The sequence below is a fragment of the Opisthocomus hoazin genome, chromosome 1, assembly GCF_030867145.1.
Source record: "Opisthocomus hoazin isolate bOpiHoa1 chromosome 1, bOpiHoa1.hap1, whole genome shotgun sequence".
In the NCBI taxonomy this organism is placed as follows: Eukaryota; Metazoa; Chordata; class Aves; order Opisthocomiformes; family Opisthocomidae; genus Opisthocomus; species Opisthocomus hoazin.
Window position 1 is genome coordinate 101,710,639 of NC_134414.1, and position 21,523 is coordinate 101,732,161.

Sequence of the window (21,523 nt, forward strand, 5' to 3'; positions counted from 1 at the left end):
TTAGTTCTGATGAATAATTCATCGTAATTATCATAGAATCATAGAATGGTAAGGGTTGGAAAGGACCTTAAACACCATCTGGTTCCAACCCCCCTGTAATGAGCAGGGACACCTTCCACTAGACCAGGACGCTCAGAGCTCCATCCAACCTGGCCTTGAACACGTCCAGGGAGGGGGTATACTAGCATCAGGTCCTGCAGCAAGTGTGTCAAGTAGGTATGGGAACAAAAGGAACTAGACAGGGTGCACACCACGGCGAGAACACAGCCCACAACGTATTAACTTCTTAAGATTATCACTGCCTTTTACTTCAGCACACAAAATGAGATCTGTACAAACTGAGGTTCTTGCTTTGGCCATGTGTGAGTGAATTTATAGCAGGATGACAAGAGTTATATTCTAGAGGGTTGCGTCATCCTCGTGAACCAACAGGATGTAACAAAGAAAGTTAAGCACAGGCCAGGCTAGAAGCCACACTTGCACATCATAATTTACCTATCCTTTCTGTCTCTCGCCACCATCAGAAGGCAACCAGTTTCCTTTCTGTGTCCTAGTACATGTAGTTTTTGAGAAGCAGTCGTTCAAGCAGATTGTTCCAAGCATAAGGCAGCCACGGAAATAATGGCAAAAGTGCTGGCAGGAAAACCAGATGGCCAAAGCTAGCATGGCAGGACTGAATGAAATGATAACGACAAAAATATAGCAGCCCTGGATAGAGAAAGAATATTAATGAGAGCTACTAAAGGCGCTACAGAACATCCTGGTCATCAGCTGGTGGCTTGGAAGCAGAAGTCCTGTTCCCAGCACTGCAGTCAACCTGTTGCAGTGTGCCAGTTAAATCACTTAAGCTCTTTATTTACCCATCTGTAAAAAAACAAAAAAAAAAAAATAGAGACAATGGTGTACAACTATCTATCTAAAGGATTTGACATTTTCTGAAGAAAAGCAGCAGATGTTTCCATTAAACCATTACACTGTCCTGCTTTTATTTCTAGCTTCATGGGTTTATTTATCTTGGATTTTCACAGAAGTGTTAGTGAAAAAAACAGTAGCGACACTGATAAAGATATTTCCATAATTCCTTAGTGAGGAAATTATACTGCAGAAACATCTGGCTGGATCAGTTGCTTTGACTACGCTCACAAATATTTGAAGATACCACGGAAGAACAAAATACAGAAAACAGTCATGGTATGCAAACACGGACCACACCTTCAATCAACATGCAAAAAGAGATTGGCTCCTGAAAAAAAACAGGCAAAAACTACCTAAATAAATATAGCTTACCCGTTAAAGAAAAAAAAAAGTTGCTTTTCAAAAAAGACAAATATTTCATCAGTTGGAGATCAATAGTAGTTATTAATAATTTACAGATTGAATACATAAGCTGAAGGCTGTTGTCACTGCAGGTTTCTGCTGGCTTATCACACTAACAGGTATTGACTAATCAATTAAATAATATTCAGTTACCAACACTGATTAAGGAACATGAGATTTGACTTTCTTTCTTAAAATCTAATGAATAAACATTTCAGTACAGCTGGGAACAAAGGCAGTTTATTCCCAAGAGCTCAACAGACAGAGAAGCTTGTGAAAGGATAGCTCTCTAGACTCCACTGAAACACAGCCAATTCATGGTGGTCAGCCCAGATACCACCTCCTTGTTTCGTTATGCACCTTTCATCCACCCCATCAAATTCACCTACTATTTACCCCCTACTGTTTGTTTTGGGGCAGGTGCCAACTTTTTTCTCCCCCATACATTCACAGATGTACCTGTTAGAGACGGGTAACAGTTTACTCTTTCCTGATGCAAATACAAAAAACCAAACCAGTGCTGAGTGGGGAGGATTGGGCTCACTAATATCTCGCTGCCCCATGCCCATCCTCCAGCAGATCAGATCTCTGTAGGTGGAGAGATGTGTCCTTGGGGCTTGACTCTATAATGGAAGTTGCAGTCTACAGGGTTCCAAAACAAAGCACCACCTGACCACTTCTTTTCAAGGGCTGGTGGCCCACCTCCTTCTCTCACCTACATGACAGCTCTGTTCTGGTCCAAAGTTTGCTGAAGAAATTATGCAGATAATTGCTGAGAAAGGCATGGAACACAGCCAACCTCTAGCTCCTCCTCACAAACGTGTAACTGGGGAAAAAGGTGGAAGAAGGGAAGGCAGAGGCTCAGGAGGGTCAGACGGCACAGTGAAGGACCAGATTAGGTCTCATAGCGCGCGCGGCACAGGATAAGGCAAGACTGCTGTCACAGATACCACATCACAATGCAATACTGACAGGCAGGAATGTTGCTGGTTTTGGTATCACACACTTGGAATCATAGTACTGCCGTATCACCCCTACCCGTTCCCTGGAGCTGGACCCAAGGCCCCAGACGGGCTCTTGGACTCTTCCTACAACAGCGAGAGGACTGGATGCTGCAGAGGGAGAGCTCCAAGTCAAAGTGATACAAGGACAGATAAGGCACCAGGAACAGCAACAAAAACATATTAAAATTGAAGTGAATACTAGCACACGAACACTGAGGCATGAGGTTGAGGTTTGCTTTTCAGAAACTACAGACTGCTGCAGGAAACCCCTACAAACCACAACCTCTATTCTGGGCAAGAGTCAGAGCGGCCTCTCTTGTGCTTAATACTCCAATTGCCACAAACAGAGCGTGCTCGCAGCCTGTGAAGCAAAGCCTGGAAAAATCTGTCATACATGATGCAAGATCTTCTCTTGGGAAGCTTAACCCTTCACAAGTTTCACATTTCAGCTCTGTCTCTGGCTGACCTCTCACTCTCTTGCACATCACTAACAAAAGGCAGATCTTTAACATCGCCTCCATTCCTCACAAGTGAGGCAAACAGCCACATTCAAATGTAAACTTCATCCAAAACCGTGACTGATGTTGTTATTACTCCTGTTTCGCGCACAACATTTTGTCACCCAGTGGCATCCTCCCCTCCTCCCCAGGAGCATTTCAACAGAATGAGATCTGAACGGCAATATAAGGGCTCAGCCACTTCACAGAGAACAGTAACTGGGTCCAGTTCCCACTGCAGGTCAGCTTTCTTCAAGGGGCAACAGAAAGCTGTATATATATGGCTGAAAACATACGGTTAAGCAGCCTCACCTGCGGCATTGCTCAGAGAATCGACAGGCAGATAATTAACGCAAACAACAAAGCAGCCAAGATGATAGGTCTCATTTGAAGCCCCAGACTGAAAATACCATTGTGCTTAGAGGGTGTTCAACCGGGCAAGCCTTCATCCGTTACCACAGCAACCCGGTAATCAACTGCAGCCACTCGGGAGATACTCGTGAGAGATTGCCTCCCCCAGAATTTTATAACACAAGTTCAAGCCACGAAAATCGGTTCTCCATCGTACAGCACTCTGCATTCACACAGATCTTACTCAAATGTAATAATCACAGCAATTATTTCATCTTCAGTTCCAAATTATTTCTTTCCTCTTTGACATCTCTGTACCTGCAAAACATCTTAAATTGGACCGTTTGACTAAACAGCTTCATTACGATCTCATTTTCTAACATTAGCAGCTTTCTTGTATTAAGAGAACAACTAATTAGGAATTTATTTATTTATTTTTAAAGATAAAATCTTGAATTTCTGTGCTAGGGCAGAATTCAAACTCACATGTGGATTGACAAATGTGAGAAGAGTCACATTTTTCATCTGACTCCCATGTATTACGGGCTACAATGAAGCCCTAGAATCAAACATATCTGATGAATTAAAAAAAACTTTTTAAAGTAATTTTTTTAAAAACTAATCAGAATTTTGTAACACCAATCTGATTCTGCCTAGAATCAGCAAATTTACTGAAATACCCTCTTAAGCTCAGCATTTGCACAAAAAAAATCACTAGAAAGGACATGATTGGAAGTTGCATCTCTGACACAACTCTACATGATACTTGTGACTTCTTCCATTTAGTTTCTTTTTTTTTTGCAGAGGATACTTCTATCATACTCTGGATGGCTAGACAACAAATATACTACAGCAAGTCCACAAGCCAGATTTTATTTCTCCCTCAGGCTACACCCAATTCCCTTGCAGGGTATGAGGCACAGGGTGGGTAACTTGGAGAGGGACAGATTATAAAGCTGTAAATAGTTTATTTCCAAAAGCATCCCCACAGTTCCTGATGTACCTTCACTGTATTACTCACTATGTTATCATGTTCTCCCATGTTTATCTCCCTTCCAAAACAAATAAACAAAAAATCTCTTTTCTCTCATGTATGTAATTATGAAAAAAGAAAAAAATATACAAATTCTAAATTTTAATTGATGTAGGGGGCAAAGTAAGAGCCTCCATTCCACTGGTATTCATTTAATAGCTTCGAAGTTGGCTTTCAAAAATCTGTTCACTTTACAACCTTAAAAATTTCTCTCTCCAACTAAAATTGTAAGTTGAGCATGAAGAAAGGCTGCCATCATACTTGTACTTATTTGCAGATCTTACTACAGAACTTACATGTCTCATACCTGGATTTCCTCAGATTCATGGAATCTGCTGATATTTATCTCTCCTTCTCTTTGTTTATTTATATTGACACCAAAGACATGTTTACAGAGTATTTCCCAGGAGAGTTTTAACCTTTGTAACAGATGCCAGACACTTGGGCTCTGCATACAAACACTAGCTGTACATGTGGATTAGAAACATCCAGCACTTAAGAGGCAAGGAGACGATTTTACTTTTGTTGTCCCTTCACAACGTGTGTGAACAAGCTCTACAGTGGCTCAGCTAACTGCTGACAGCGTCCCCCTTGACACGACATGTTTGAGCAGGGGCTGACACCTGGCTTTCCCAGTGTACTTGCAGCTACCACACGCCATCCTCCAGGAACCAGCTGAAAGCTCAAGCATGTCTGCATGAGAAGTGGCTGCCACAACACAAAATAAAAGCCAAATAATGCCCAAATTGACAAGTTTCTTCAGGACTTTTGCCTTGCTCTCAACCTGTTCGGCCACATCTAACTCCCTGTCTCCAGAGGCTCCAAGTAACAGATGCTCCTGTACCCAGAGCCAGCAGGCAGGGCAGCCCACAGCACTGGAGCCTGAGCACCTCGATGAGGTCCAGAGCAGCAAACAAACACAGCATGAGTCGCAACAGGAGGGCCTGTCACAAAATGCACCTTGGAAAGGGCATAAGGACTCCGCCTGCTGAACAAGCAGACTCCTCTGCCCTGGGGCGAATGGAGAAATGGTGGGATGTAAAAATGTTTCCCAAGACTGACAGAAAGGAGACATACCATAATTGATTACATATAAGCAAATAAGAATTAAGGGTCAAAGGTAAATGAACTCAAGTATTTCTTTGCATAAGCATTAAAAAATACTAGTCAGACCACCTTTGTCCATGGACATTTAACATCTTGAAGCTGTTATTTTAGAAATCTAGAGATTTGTATTCTTCTTCTCAATCTTGAGTCTAAGTCTCATTTTGACCAGAGGGGCCATGAATTTAGTTTCTTTTCTTCATGCAAGTGACGAGTCTCACAAAAATCACAAAGCCTGAAGTAGATGAAGTGTCAAGAAAAAACAGCAAATCTGTCAAAATCTACAAAAAGTTATAGAAGATGGGTGCTGTGGGATTACACGGTAAACACAAGTTCCCTCACTATGAAATGTCTTCATACAGTAACCCTTACCTACGATCTCTGATGCTCAGAAATACATACAAAATGCATACAGCAAATAAATGAGCTTGGCCAAAACTGCTGCACTGTACCCAGTGAAACAACATCCACCTGTCTTCACAGTGCAGAAGAATTCGTGAGGAGAACCCTTTTGTTAGCGGTCAACACAGCTGCAGTGTTTGACCCAAGGCAAAAGGAAGAAATACAGAGGAATATGCCCCGAGCAGTTGAGGTAAATTGCGAGCGTCGCAGAAAAACACTCCTTGGACCAGGAATACCCTCTGGGTGAGTTTGTAGCATCTAAAAATTAGATCAGTTAATGGAAGAATGCTGTTTGCTGTTGCTTAGACCTAATTACTTAAATTCAGATAAAACCCCTCTTGTTTATACACAGGGTTCTCTGACCTCCTTTTAAGAGATGTCCCGAAAACACCCTGTCAGTTCAGTGCCATTAGCGTAATGCAGTTTGCATGCTGCTGCGATACTGAAGAGATGGAGGGCAGAACCAGAGAAAAGGTATGTTCTTATCTGCAGCTAAGCAGCCGTTTTGCACCAGTGGGTTTTCTCCTTCAAGTCTTGGACAGTTTCTTTATTGCATTACTGTGTTAGAAACTGCAGTTTAATAGCATTGGTTTTGTTTGTGTTGACCGCTCTAATGAACACAATCCGATTACTGCTCTGCCACTGAGAGATTGAACCTGGCGTTGGTCACCTTTACCTCTGTCACTCATCATTAGCCAGCCAAAACGTTTTAACTGAAATAATGGCTTGAGACAACAATGTCTGTAAGGCATTGTAGATAAGGATTGTAAGCACAATAAAAAACAAAACAACAACAACAAAAAAGCAAAACCAACATTGGCCCAGGGTCTGCATGAGTCAAGGTGATACAGGCATTTTTTGTAACTTTGCTCACATTATGAAAAAGTCAAGGGATTTTGCTCTTGTGAAGAATACTATCCCTTTATGAATTCAACGGACATGCTCAGAATTGTAACACGAGCACTACAACAGAGATAGCTAAGTGCACACCGCCTGGAACTCAGTTCACATCAGGCTGGCACACTGCTATCAAAAATGGCGATCACAAACAATACTCAGTTTTCCTACTTCGCTGTTTTCTCAGTCCTCTGCAAGACAAGGTACACAGCATCCAGATTGCTCCAAGAGAAGAGTTGTCTAGGTGACAATTTTTCTGAAAAGCAAAGGGCTACAAGGACAGCAAGATACTGCAACCTGACAATACCTTTTATTAACTCAGCCCCTCACCTACATCCATGTGCTTTCAGGGTGAAGGTAACCCTTTAATTTCTCTAATTTTGGCCACCTCTACAAAGGTACTTTAGATATCTCACTCAATCTCATGAAGAAAGATACAAAAATTATAGTTCAGAATCTAAAAACATGGTAGAGCTGGGTCTCTGTAAACTGTCTCTCTTTGTTATTCTCAATGCCTTACGTTCATGTGCTGAACAGTACAGTGAAAGGTACCAAAACAACTCATTTTTGATGCAAGTATTTTGACCAGGGGGGAGATATTTTCTCTTTCCAAGCTGTATCACTGTGCAGCAATGAATGCCATTAAAATTAGTATCACTCATCTACAACATTAGACAACTTAAAGAATGATGAAATAATAAACTCACAGTTTCGGAAACCCCAAGGAGCAAAAAAAGACATTATCAATCAGCCTATCTGCTTAAAATGTACATGTACTTAACATATTTGTACAAACAACATAACATTTCTGCCTAGGATATGGCACTCTATAAGCCTATATAATGTATTTCTGTTAGCATTTCATTGTGTAGCCGAGGGAATGAGTTTTTCTGGCTGAGCACTGGTTCTGTAACCTTATCACTGAGGTCAGTATGAGCATCTCCATGAGTTAATACGACTTCACGTGAGCATAAACTCCAGTCCCAGCTTTCTGTGATCTCTTCTGCCTGACAGTGCTCCTACATGATTCATCCACAGTGCAGGGAGCGGTATTTATTAAGCAGAGTTCTTACAACCAACATTAAAAATCTTCAGTCTATGTCTGTCCCAGGCACTGCATGCGGTTAAGTGATACAGTCTGGCCAGTTATGAGTGAAAAGAGCAAAGTGGTGGTGCCTTAAGCTCAAGCCCTGCCAAGCATGGCATGCAGCCAGTTTATTGCATCTGGGTGGAAACCCAATGCCGTCAGCACAATGGTGCCCAGGCTCAAGCACCGAAGCCATGGCTGTTCTGCCCTTGCCCAGGGCTTCCCTTTGGTTCCCACTGCATTTTCACATTTGAAGTTTCCAATGAAACTTTAGACTGACAAAAATTGGCACTCCAACATTTGAGAAGGATGACTATTTCTACTGTCAACCATTTACTCAGTATTCCATTTGTTTCGTTGTCGTGTCTCACCCACGGAGCGGTACAGCCCTTCAACGCCCACCTCACACGTCAAAAGAAAGAGTCTGAAGGCTGCTTCCAGGCTCCAGTCGGGGGGGTCAGAAAGATGAACACATTCTGCATGTCCTTTGTTATGGGCCCAAGATACACTGAAAAGTTAAAGTCAATTGCATTATTATCACCTGTACTGCAGTATTCTCTCACACTTTCAATCCCAAGGCCTCCTTTGGCTTAGGTCATCCCTTTCTGCTAGTTTACAACCTAGGCTGCCTCAAAACACAAGAGGGAAGAAACAAAGGAGATAAAGAGAACTGCGAGAAAAGGTAGCACTACAACAAACGTACAGCAGCACTGGAACAAAGCTTAGCACAATGCACTGGCTGAGGCACTACAGGAGTAGTTTACTAAAACCACCCTTTTAGGCATTACTATTATGAGAAGATACACCAGCAAATAAAATGCCAGCCAGATTTACACTGAAGAAGAGTTTTGCCTTCCATACACAGCAATGTGGGGGGGGGGGGGGGGGGGGGGAAGACTAAGCTATGTCTGGAAATCTTGCAAAATTATGCAGCAGTTGCCTCGGACCAGAAATGTTTGTCTGTTTTGCTGAGTCTTGCATGTTCTCAAGCAAAGAATTCTTTTTTTTTGTTTAGTGCCCTGAGAAAAGTAAACGCCCAAATACATGATCAAATAGAAGATGTGATAAAGATGTGATGTAAAAAATAAACACAGTATCATTCTCATGTCTTGACATTAAAGAGTAACATGTAATTTCACAGATTTCTCAGTATCTGGTGAGTCCCAGGCATCCATCTCGAGAAGGTCACTTCTCATTGCAGCTAGCAAAGCCCTCAGCAGAGCCACCATGCCCTCATCCCATAGCTATCCATTTTGTTTCATGTCTTCCTTGATCTTCAGCTGTTTTCAGCCAGCTGCACCTAATAACTATGGATTTATACTGAGCATATCTCTGTGTGAAGAAAGCACAGAGGAAAAGAGAAGTATCCAAGGTGTAAAATAAAAGAATTTACACTCCTTTGTTTCCTCCTCTGTGCTCACTATTTAGAATAACTCCTTGATTCAGCCTCTGACCAAGCTAGCCTCATAAAAAATTAACTCATATTGGAACAAAAGAGATGCCTTGCTCCAATATTTAATGCATTAAAACATAGATCTATCACTCAAGCAAACAGGATGCAAGCTTCTATGTAAGCTATCCAGGTAATCACGATGCATAGTATGAACCGGCTGTTTGATCAGCTGTTACCATGTGCATTCAGCTAAGCAGACTGCATTCAATGTTTTATATAGGATTTATACCATGAAGACAAAGACCAGCTGGCTGGGAGGCAGGAGGCTACAAATGCATCTTTCCTCCCCAACCCCCTCACTCCCAGCTGAGTTATACAGTGGAAACTGAAAAATGCAAAGAAGTTGAATAGTACAAAGTAATATTTGTAAGATGAACAGGTTTCAAATGAATTAAAACTTCATGGACTATTTAACCCCCCCAAACATGAAATGCCAAACAGTGGTCACCACCATAACCTAATCCTCCCAACTGCAAGATCCCAGTGGCTCTAGTGAACCACAGCCAGACTCTTCAGTGTTAAGCCACTGTTAAAAATTAGCACATCTATGATGTATTTTGCCATACACACCAGCTACCAGCAGTAGCTCACGAGGTCTCAGACTTTCTAGACCAGTCTACCCTTTCTTCTGGGGATGGTCTGCATTTTGCATTCCCCCATCCTGTCCCCTGCCCTCCCTTCTTCGACATAAACACACACAAAAAACACCTACAAAGATCCTGATGCCCGTCAATTCCTTGAGCAGCTCCCTGCTCTCCATCCACAGCTGCTGCTCTTCCTGATGCCATCAAGAGCCCAGCCCTCCTTACGCCAAGTCCATGCAGCCGAGTCCGAGGGCTGCAGGCAGTGTGGGGACAGCAGACCTACATACTTGATAGGGAGGTGGGAACATCTGTCCGGCAATGGGGACAGCACAAAGGAGGACAGGGGAGAGAAGAAGAGATGGGGGAGCATAAAGAGATAGGTTGAATTCCCTTGGGCAGCTTTGTCCCTGAAAATATTTTACTCTCTCTTTGGAAGCCTGCTCTTGCCTTAAATAGTATCACTGTTTCTTGACTAAGTCAATACAACTCCTCTGTGGCTTGACATGCACTTTCCAGCATCTTTTTGCTAACTTATCCAGAACTCAGGGTCTCCACAACTGAGATACTGATGCTCGTTCTTCTTTTCGTTCCCTTACAGCACTCCAGCCCCAAATACTGGTCATAATAACGGTCTGTGGCGCAAACACAGTTTCTAAGGGACTTCAGACTAACATTACTTTTAAGCAAGCTGTTGGAACAGAAAACTGATAGGACAGAAAGTGTTGTGCAAAATACAATGGCGTGGGTGGGTTATTTAAAAAAATATTAGACATTCATGGTTTGAATACCAACGTGCTGTAGTGCACTCTCATTGACCGCTGAAATCAGAAAAAAAAACCAACTTTACAAAAGGATCATACAATATTATAAAATCACGAACCTTAGACACAAATCAGTCCGTAAAGAAATAAAGCCAGTCAATTAGATGAATTATTACATTTTCGAAAATCATCTCACAAGGCAGCAAGAACCTTAATATCTGACAAAAGTTTACAAGGATGAAATAGGTTATCAGCCCAGAAGGAAAATCATGTTAAGTTCAAAAACGACTATACAAAAATTAAACAATTGAATCTGTAATGAGATGAAAGGAATTTCCTCCAGAAATTGAAGCCCGGCTGAATGATGACTGATTTCAGAAACATAACTGAGAGCTTTGTTAGCGCATCAAGGGACATTCTCGATAAAAGAAAGCCAAAGGAAGGTCTTCAATCCACTATGACACTGCTCATCCAACTTCTACAACCATGGTAAAACTTCACCATTGCACCAGTGCACTCTGTGAAGTAGCTGCTACAGAACTGACACGAAATACGAAGGCAAGCAACTCCTGTTCTGGGAAGGGGTAGCGCGACAAATGGCTTTTTATCTTTAAATAACAGAGCTACTTAACTACAGCTGTCAGTTGTGCTATACAGAAGGAAACTGTGCCATTGGGAAACATGCCAAAATCATCCAGATTGCTTACATACAGAATAGTAACTTCTGAACAAGAAAAGCCTTCTCAATTGACTAAATTATGCATAAGACCTAATTCATTGTCATTAGCTGCTGTGTAAGATATGTAAATATAGAGGAAACTCTCTGCAGGTTTATGATACTACAACCAGCGCTGGAAGTTCACCTCTGGGACCATCAGGGCTGTGTAAGCCTGCACTGCTCAGGCTGCCTACCTCGGCAGTACAAACATGCCTACTTAGCTTTTTGCCACAGTTCTCCACCTTTTGATAAGATGACCTCCACTCACTCCCTAGCTGTCCTTCAGTCCCTGCATAATCCCAAGACACCCTCAGACAGCCTGACCACACCCAGCATGGAGCCAGAGCAGAGGGCTGCTCCTCACAGCTTCTGCGACTGCGGGCAACAGCGTTTGACCTGGACGCGTATCACTGTGGTGATGAACATCTTGCTATTTGCTGGAGACCGACACTACGGTCACTCACTGCGTGGGAGGAAGCATGCTGAATCACGCTTCTTTAAAATTACCCCTGTCCTTGATGGTGCCAAGGAGCAAAACGAGCAAATCAAAATTCAGAAGTACACAGAATATGATCTTGTGGCAATCTCTTGATGCTATAAGAAAATTAAAGAAAGACAAAAAAGCAGTCAAGGAGAAGACATAGAGGATGCAGACAGAGGATGCAGGTGCACATCTGTTGTCAAGATGACCAAGTAAATTATATGTAACTGTGTCTTTGTGGAAGAAGCGTACAAAATTGAAATGCTTACTCTTTCCATGTTACTAGCTTTGATCTGCAACAAGAAAGGTATCCCAAGACAGCAAGTTTGCGGTGTCTGTGTTAGCAAACAGTGCAGAACAGCAGCAGATCTGCAGAGTAAAACAGCTGTATCGTGAATACCCAGTATCCATCCTATATGCATGAAAGGGGCTTCATTTCAGACTAGCTCTTGTATGGTCTTACACACTAAACACCTCATTAGGGGCTGGAGCTCAAAAGGTGAGCTCCTAGAGCACGTCTTCCCATTCGGTGTCGTGCAAAATGGAATCTGACGCTTATGCTCCGAGCCTGCTCTGTGGTGCACACCATAGAGAAATAAGTAGGGTCATTTGGGTTTGCTCAAGGTATACACTTGATCCGAACCAATACACTAAGGCAGATGAACACCCACCACCACCTGCAGCGTGATTAGGTTTTAGCTGAGTGCTAGGCTAGACTCTGACAAATCCAACGAACCAAAAGCACCACTGCAGGTGGCCGTCCAAGTAAACAACACACTGAACTTTCTTACAAAGACCTTTAGCCTCTACTGTGTCTCATCTTGTTTGTCAAAAAAATATGCAGTTCAGTGGTACAGCTAAGAAAATGGTTTGGACTTTGCAGCCTGTAACCCTAACGCCAACTGCTACCCACAAACTTGGGTTCTCCATCAGTTCATTTCATAACAGCTACCAAGAAATCCCTTGCCCAAAGTTTTGCCATCCTAACTTACCTTTTTTTTCCCCTTCCAGGGTGGTTCTCACATTTTGCTGAACAGACTGAATGAACTTTCCCTAATACTACCCTTTCATGATGGTTAAATTAGCTAATGGAACAGCCTTCCTTAACGATGCACTGCTCTGAGCCTTGGGAGATAAGATGGCTCCTGCAGGTAGACTGGAAAGCTTCTTATCAGATCAACTTTCAGACCAATTAGGAGGTATCAGTCAGTGAATTACAAGTGCTGTCCCTGCTGCCTAGGCTACCAAACTATTTCACAACATCATGCAGCTGCTTTCTCTCTTGTTTACTCTGTATTGCCAAGATTTTTGTGAAAAATCTGGAAGTCAAATGGCAGGCTTGACCTAACTGCCTCATACTCCTTTGCAGGAGCTGTAAGAGTAGTTGAACACAAAAGAAAGAACACCCTGACGGCAGATATAGAGACGGATGACTGAACGAAGAAGCTTCATCATGTCAACTGATAAGGAAACATGCTGGATCCCCTTTGCCTGAGCGCATCCTGGAGAGGGTGGTATCACGGTCCTCGCACGGATGGATCCATTCCGTTCCATCATGCACAGCTATTTCATCCATGACCACATTTTGTTTTTGGTCTGGGGTTTTTTCCTCTCCAATGGGCATCTAGTACAGGACTGCTAGACTAGTAATGTTCTCCAAAAACAGTCTTGTTCAGCAAACTATCTTTTCAAAGGAGAAGTATTATGACACTGTAAATTACTACCAGAGAGCAAAAAGAAACAAGTAACAAGTGGAGGTTATGCAACCCATATACTTTTCTTACAACACGTCCCAGTTTTGTTTTGAAAAACAATTTTGCCCTCTCTTTCAGTCTATTTTAAAACCGATTGAATATCTTCAGAAAATAGCCCCCAAAACACCTGATCTGTTTTTGTTTTTTTTGTTTTGTTTTTAAAATGATTTGAAACTGGCTCACAGATGCAGTGAGAGCTACTGTAATCATAACATGTATTAGATAGTCATACAAATAGCAAGCAAGGCTTAAGAAGAAGAGTACAGAGCACAGTGGTATCTCAATAATGCAAGACAGGTATCTAAATATTTTTAAAACCTAATGTTTCAATAGAAATATTTTATCTTACAGTAGGTTTTGGTTCTAAACTTACAGGAACATGACAGGTCACTTGTGAACAGGAAAACACTAAGCATGTTTCAAATAACATTCACCATAATTAAGAAAAGGCTTCACCTTTCTGGGGAAAAAAAAAATCAATTAACCTCACTTCGATTGTAAAATCTGTGCACCAGAAATTTAAGAGAAGCACGTTCTTAAGTAGGACTGGCATAACATTAAGATAAAAATCTGCTAACCTCTTTAAAAACAAAAAACCAAAAGAGGTCCCCATGGCAAAAGCAGGGACAGGAAGGCAATTCTGTAAACATGTGGAGGAAGATTTTAAACGAAACCTCTGAACAGATTCCAAGATATGATTTTCAGAAATCTCTGTTATCCGTGTCTCAATTAATAAGATAAGCAAGTTTGATGACACATCCTCATAGTCTTCTCAGAATCGTTTCCAGCCTCATGCTTGAGGAGCCCTTCAAAGAAAAAGAGATGGCTCTGAGCAAACAGAATAACCCGCCATGACACAAATTCCAGCTCTATGAGAACCTTGTATGTTTCTGATCTAAATATTCTTTAGTACCAGGCACATCACGTACAGCGTGTGGCTAAGCATTTTCATATATACATTTTTAAATTGGGAAATTTTCTTTTAATATAGTTGTTTTTAATCTGCACCATTCACAAAAATTTCAAAGACTTCAGCAGAAGTTTTACCCATAAAACAGAATTTGCCCCTTAGTAAATCCTCCTGTTCCTCAAAGGTCTTCACTGTCATCAACTGTACTGAGATGATCTGAAATCTTCAGAGAAGCCACAGACCGTTTTTATTTAGACTGGAAAGAAATCAGTGAAGGCTAATTTTGAGTAGGTTTTCATTACACAACACTTAAATTAGCCAGTTGTTTAGTTTTATTCTTTGCTTTTCAACAAATGTGCAATAAAGGACACTGAAAATGATTCAGCAAAGGAAGTGGTATCTTCAGGTAAACCATCAGCCCCTTCAGAGGAGAACAGTGTCAGGGTTGTGAACACCTCTGCACTGCTTTTCCATTATCAGATTTTTTACTCTTTAAATTTTAGACCCTAGTAATTAAATCTGGACAAAAAGACAGGCAGAACTGCTGCCAAAGAGGGTCAGAGCACTGCAAATGGACAGCTTGCATTAACCTAAATAGAAAGACAGCTGGGTGGCATCTCTGCAACATGTTTGTTCGCATCCTCACATCGGCATGCAACTCTGTTTCTTCTGCAATTACCTGCTTTGCTTATGGCTGTAGCAGCTAACTCAAGCCCACCTGAAGGTTACGAGAGCTTCCCACTGTTCCGCAGCCATGCACCAACTGATGCCTTCCTCACCTAACAGCAGTCACAGTAGAGTCTGTCGGCTGCACCTCGGGCACCTCAAACACAGCGGCTTTCTCAAGGAACACACATCAAATCTGGAGCAACAGCAAACCTGGTCTCCAAGAAGCAACCCATTTTAAAAATCATCTACTTCATTCTCCAGCGGACAGACAGAAGCTATCTATCTCTGTAGAAGCTGGACACATTAGCAGGAGTTTTCAATCAGAGCAAGGAGATACAAGACCATAGTTTCACGACTCAGCTGCAGGGACAATGATTTACAGAGACGTGTGTGGACAGGAGACAGAGGCAAATCACGAGTGGTAGGAACACAGCAGCTAAAGGAAGGTGACTGAAGAGAGGTGCTTAGTCATTAGTAATGTGTGTGTGTGTGTATTTTTCCAGCCTCTGTGTGAGGACAGGAGAAAGTTGCTACAGCATGAAACTAGAGTATTTTGCTGAAGATTTGGTGTAAAAGGCAGTAAACAGAAAACTGGCTCCTGACACCCCCCCTGCCACTTGCTGCTGTCTGCAGGCAGCAGAGAGCAAAGCCCACCATTTAATACGGCGCAGCACTGCTGCTCTGTTCTGACTGCTCCTTCAGAAAAACATATGTGGGCTGTGCAGGCCTGCCATGAAAATATTCCCATGGCAACCATGAATAACAAGGGTATATTATAAAAGCCACTACACTCACTCACTCCAACTCAACCCAGCAGAAGGAACCTGTAGCACTACTGCTGTTCGCAAACACGCCACCGAAAATGTTTGTGTTTAGAAGGCATGACTAGTCACCATGGGTTAATTTTCTGTAATCAACTTTCACTGCAAAACACAGTGCAAGTTAAAAATTAGCCACAACACTGTGTCCAGAATCAACTGTGCTTCATAGAAAAGTGATGGTTAATTTTTGCTATTGCATAAACCTACCTGAAACATTAAATAATTACTCAGCAGTTTGTTATCGGAGAACCATCCTTAGGAAATAATGCCAATGATTTTGTTCACTGCGTTTTGTCTATCATGCAAATCGCACTCTGCATGCCTTAACACAATGGTTAAACAGACATCTAGAACTACATATGAATAAACAGTGGAAATCAAGAGCCATGTAAAAAAAAGGATGAGTAAAATCATGTTTTGTAACGCATCTCGAGGAATTGGTTTGCAGCTTGGCAAGAGGTGCTGCTTGGATGTGCGGACGTACGCATACTCATTACGCACCGGGAAGACCAACATACGGCACAGGAGCGATCACACTGCACACCTCCCAGCGCTAACAGGCCAGCAAGCACCCGTGCGATGCGTCGAAGGCATGGGGAAAAAAAATGAAAAAATAAAAATCTACTGCACACACCCCATTTATTTGGCACGTGTTATCTCCGAACAAAAAGCACGAGAGAGAGATGGACTCTGGGCAGGCACAGAGGGGTCTGCTAGCCGGGATTAGGATAAAACCAGCAGACTGCCACTGGGTGCAAGGCGGCTTCCAGGCCTGCCGCCCGCATCTGCCGGGCTGCTCGCGCCCTCACATCCCTACCTGTGCTGAAAGAGGAGCCACAGACCCACCGAACGACCCCGCTGATGTCGGGCGTCTTTCCTTCCACCTGCTCTAAGCAGAAGGCACCCCGAGATCTAAATCAGCCACGCGCCACCAAGGGCCTCAGCGCAGCAACCCTGGACTCAGAGCAGAGGGTGCCAAGTGCGTGCAGCCTCACCCACCCAAAAACTTCCAGGGGCTCCAGTAAGAATTATGCAGGCTCAGGGGATGCTGGGGCCGGACAGTGTCAGAACCAGAAAAACAGCAGAATAAAGCCCAGAAGAATAAAGCCCAGCAGAATAAAGACCAGCAGAATAAAGACCAGCAGAATAAAGACCAGCAGCACAGGGCCCGCACCGCGGGGCGCCCGGGGCTCCCCGCAGTAGCCCCGCTCAGGCCGAGGAGGTGGCGAGCTCCAGCGCAGCCTCTCCCCACCGGCTGCCGCCGCGATGCCCCGCCGGGCCGGCCCCGCCGCCCGGTCCCCGTCCGGCGACGGGCGCCCAAGGCGGGTGCGCTCCAGCCCGGCGGCTCCGGGGCTGACAGGTCCCCCCACCCCCCGGACCCACCTGAGATGCCGCCCCCGACCACGACCACGTCGCATCTCTCGGCCATGGCGCTGCCCCGCACCGGCCGCTCGCTCCCTCAGCGGCTCCAGCCCGGCTCCGCCGTCCCGAGGGCGGACCCCGCCGCGCCCCGCCCCGCCGCCAGGCACCGCCTCCCGCCGCGCCCCCGGCACTGAGGGACCCGCTGGCCCCGGGGTGACGGCCCCCCACCGCGGCGGCCCCGCTCACCCCTGGCGAGGGCCGGGCGTGTTGCTGTGACCCCTCCCGCCGCCCAGCAGGGTTTCGGCTTTGCCGTGAGGTTGGCTCCAGGAGAACTGGCTTTGGGGGTGGCCAGAGCGTACGAGCGCGTCAGTCACACCCGACCTTCCAGCCAGACGACGGAAGGAACAGAGCGTAAGAGTCCGGACAGGGTTCCCTGTCCCTCTTCCATAGTACCTCAAGTGATGGTTCGTGGAGCGTGGAGACAGGGGCACCAGTGGTGGTGACGGAGCTGCACGCGACGTACAGGGGATGGATCAAGAATAAGCATGGAAACACAAGAGATCTGAGCAGGCCAGGCTGGAAATAGTTGTTGTGTGCACGAGTGGATGGAAGGGTCGTGCTGGAGAACCGCCGGGAGCACCTGGATGGGTGGTTGTGGCTGAAGGCAGTCATGGGGGATGATCGTGTGCGAAAGCTGACGCTCTCTCATTAGGGAGTGTGAGAAAGGAGGGAATCGTCCTGTTTGGCCTCATAGCTCAGACTTGTATCTGTGGATGTAAATTACGTTCTTGACTGTTTTGCAAGGTCGCTCGCTTGTTCATTCGTTACCTCGCTTGCTTGCTTGGCTTCGGAACAAAGGAAACTTGCCTTGAGGAGAGAGAAAGCCCGACTGATTTCTTCACCACGTTTGGTGATTTCAGTCGCCGCATTGGGCTGACTTCTTCGCTGCATGGTGGGAGTCACAAATACTGACTACAGGAGGTGCAGTCCTGCCTTGTTAGGGAGAATGGGAGGGGAGAAAACGTAGGAGCCAGGAAGCAGAATGAAAATAGGTCTAGATCGACGGTCTAGCAAAGCTAGTGATCGCTCACGGGCCCATCCTCTCTTTTGCTGCCAGGAGCCGTTCCTGCCCCGTGCTGTTCCCTGCATCCTGCCCGGGTGTTGCGTGGCACGGTGCTAGCTCGGTGGGCCAAGCAGCGCCAGGAGGTGTGCTGGCGATTAGACGGTGGGACGGCCACGGGGCGCTGCCCCAGCCTGCGTCCTGGGCGTGCTTCGCTTGCTAGGAGACCTGTGTCCTGTGTCTCACGCACGGTGGGTAACACTTTGTTCGTGGGCACTAAGTTTAATGTCCAGTGCTAAGGCTCTCGCACCTTCGTGACATCCCAGGATGAAATACCCTTCATCTTACAAGTACGCTGTCTGACAAGCATTCTCTGTTCCCTTGTATTTTTCATGCAATTACCGGAATGGCTTAGGTTGAAAGGGACCTTTGAAGATCATCTAGTTTACCCCCCTGCCATGGGCAGGGACATTTTTCACTAGACCAGGTTGCTCAAAGCCTCATCCAGCCTGGCCTCAAACGCTTCCAATGATGGGGCATCCACAGCTTCTCTGGGCAACCTGTTCCAGTGCCTCACTGCCCCCATCATAAAATATCTCTTCCGTGAAAAAAAATTTCCGTATGCTTCCACCTTACTTTCCTCCCCTTCTCTGTTTCATCTCTCATTCCCTAAAGAAGTGCTCTCCATACTTCTCCTGCCCTTTTTTTAATCCCTTTTCCAGCCCTCTTCACCTGGATACCTCCTCTGCTTGTATCTTACCCGCTCTTTCTCCAAGCCATGTGCCAACTGACAGATGAAGTTCAGCCTTTAGGATGAAAGCCTCCCCAAACCTGAAGAACTAGTGACCTAAACCCCATGATTTCAGCATAAGGGGAAGTTTGGGTTAAAGGAAAGATTAAAAAAAAAAAATCTAGAGAAAGAGCAGTGTCTAGCTGAAACTAGTTTAGCACAGTTCTCAAGATCTGAAATATGAAATTTTCATTTGATTTACCTGATATCTTTATTACCTTGTGACTATCAGATTAATAATTGCAGTGGTGATACCCAGAAAACACATGGAACATTCATCTGTCATGGGAATGCGATTCCTCCATGATCATGAGTATTTTCTGGTTTGGCTGGGAGTAGGCGTGCCAGAGGGGCAAGGGATATCAGGGTGCTAGGGATTGACCCATCGTCTGGAGGGCCAGGTCACCTTTTGGAATAGCCAGGGGAATTCATTACAAGGCAAGGGGCGTATGGTACTGTTTGTTTTTTTATGCTTAGCAGAATGCTACATTTATAATTCTGAAGTTAAGTCTGGTTGCTGGTAAGAGGAGAGATCAGGGCAGATAAGGGGAGACAAAAAAGGAGTAAAAGAGGAAGAGAGGACAGTGGCCCTAATTTATTTGCCTTTTGTCTGTGCATGTTTTTTTCACTCACTTTTCATTTTCTGAATGTGAGAAATGAACCAATACAGTTCAGAACTTCAATGAGATTTCTTTCTGAGGATGCTAGTCCTAAGAAGTAGTTAGCTAGTACCTGTATTCCATTTGATGGGGTCAGCAATAAGCTGCGTTGCCATACCTGATATGTTTGATGTCTAAGATATTTTATTGTATCAGAGATTTGGGTCTCATTTCATCACTGTACTTACGAATATCGTAACTGCACTTAAGTGCTGTATCTGGAACTGCAATTCCAGACAGTTTCAGACATTCGATTCCATTTTGTGCTGGTGGAGTCTGCTTTGATCAAAATGATCTTTTGCTTTAAAAAAATTATGAAAATTTGTGGAAAAAAAAACCCCTATTGCTCCTTACCCATTTTTCTCTATTGCTCTCATTCCTTATCCAAGGTCTGCTAGATCTTTGCCTAGCTGCTTGCTTACCCTTTTTGTGTACTTTTAGATGTGATCTCTTCCTGCTTAAGGTCATATATGTATCAACTTCTTGCAAAAGAAAGCAGTCGAATGAGAGCATCCACATTTTTACTTTTATTATTGTATTTCTACCTAGAAGATATGTGAAGACAAGAACCTTTGCCTCATAGAATGTGTCATAAATATCTTCCTCTCAAAACATTTTTTTCTGAGTGATACTTGCCCCGGTTGGAGCAATGCTACATGATTGATCATTGACAGGGAGAAATTCCTTATCTTTGAGAGGAGTGGTTAGTAGAGAAGAGACAAAGAGGTCTCTCCAAACAACCTGAATAAAACATTGTTGGGAGACTGACGAGGCTGAATTAATAGAAGATGCCATTTTTTTAGTTGCTGCTACTCTGAACAAAATAATTTGTCTGATTCGAGGATGGTTAGATCAATCTCCAAGACTTCTTCATACCAAAAGACACACAATTATCAAGTGGCTGTCAGAAAGAATAGTTGTAGAGATGTTTTCAAACCCCACATGAGACATTGAATGGTAGGGGAGGCTATTCCAAAAGCAGAAGTGGGTAATTTTATTTGGGCTATTGGCAAGGGTAACTATGGTTTTATCTATGTACTTAGTGTCAAGTGCCACAGATTCCCAATGTCCACAATATGTAATGCTTACTCCTGGGATTCCTCTGGTCCCTGTCTTCCTTCTGTGGCTCTAAGGAATAGTAATTAATTTTATTTTTTTTTTTAATGTGAGTGTTTGGAACAGAGGGCTGTATTGCCTGCAGTTGAGGGTATGTGGTGCATGCCCTAGAGTCAAGTGAAGGTCCATGGGAGTACTTGAGGGCACAACGTCCTCCAAGGGCTGCCGTTGAGATACAACAGAGCAATGACCTCTGTCATTAAGTCTGTTTTTCTGTCATCATGGACACATTATTTAATCCTTTTAATCCTGCTAATGAATAAATCCAGCTCTGTCTAGAGCAGGCCAAACCTTCCCCAAAGCCAGGGTGGCAGTTTTTCTCTCCTCTTTCCCACAAGAAGTCTGTTTCAGAGATTAATATTTTTCATCTCAGTAGCTTCTGCTTCCAAAATATTTACAAACATGATGCATTTAAACAGATACCGTATTCCGCTTTCTGCTTTTCTGTGCGCAATGTTGATGCTTGTTGTCAAGCACTTTCGTATTCTGACATACTGGGATACACATTTGCTGATCTTAATAGCTCTTTTATATGCCTGTCTCAGTCCAAAAGTCTCTGTCTTCAGCAGATATGGCCAGAATGGTGTACGTAATTCTAATAAAGCCTCTTTGATGGCATAAAGATTTTGTCTGGAATCCTCTCTTCTAATCAAATTAGGATTCTTTTTCTGTTTTTTATGGCCCCACTACTTC

The 21,523-nt window shown here is 43.9% G+C and overlaps 1 protein-coding gene across 2 annotated transcripts in view; it reads right to left on the bottom strand.

The window, feature by feature from the left end:
• Nucleotides 1-17,335, bottom strand: part of LOC104327733 (amine oxidase [flavin-containing] B) — a 54,617-nt gene extending 37,282 nt beyond the window's left edge. For both annotated transcript variants that reach the window (XM_075430887.1, XM_075430878.1), the window contains exon 1: nt 17,227-17,335. In XM_075430887.1, coding sequence (XP_075287002.1) covers nt 17,227-17,272 — 46 coding nt within the window. In that variant the 5' untranslated portion in view covers nt 17,273-17,335. The remainder of the gene's footprint in view (nt 1-17,226) is intronic.
• Nucleotides 17,336-21,523: the final 4,188 nt, after the last annotated feature.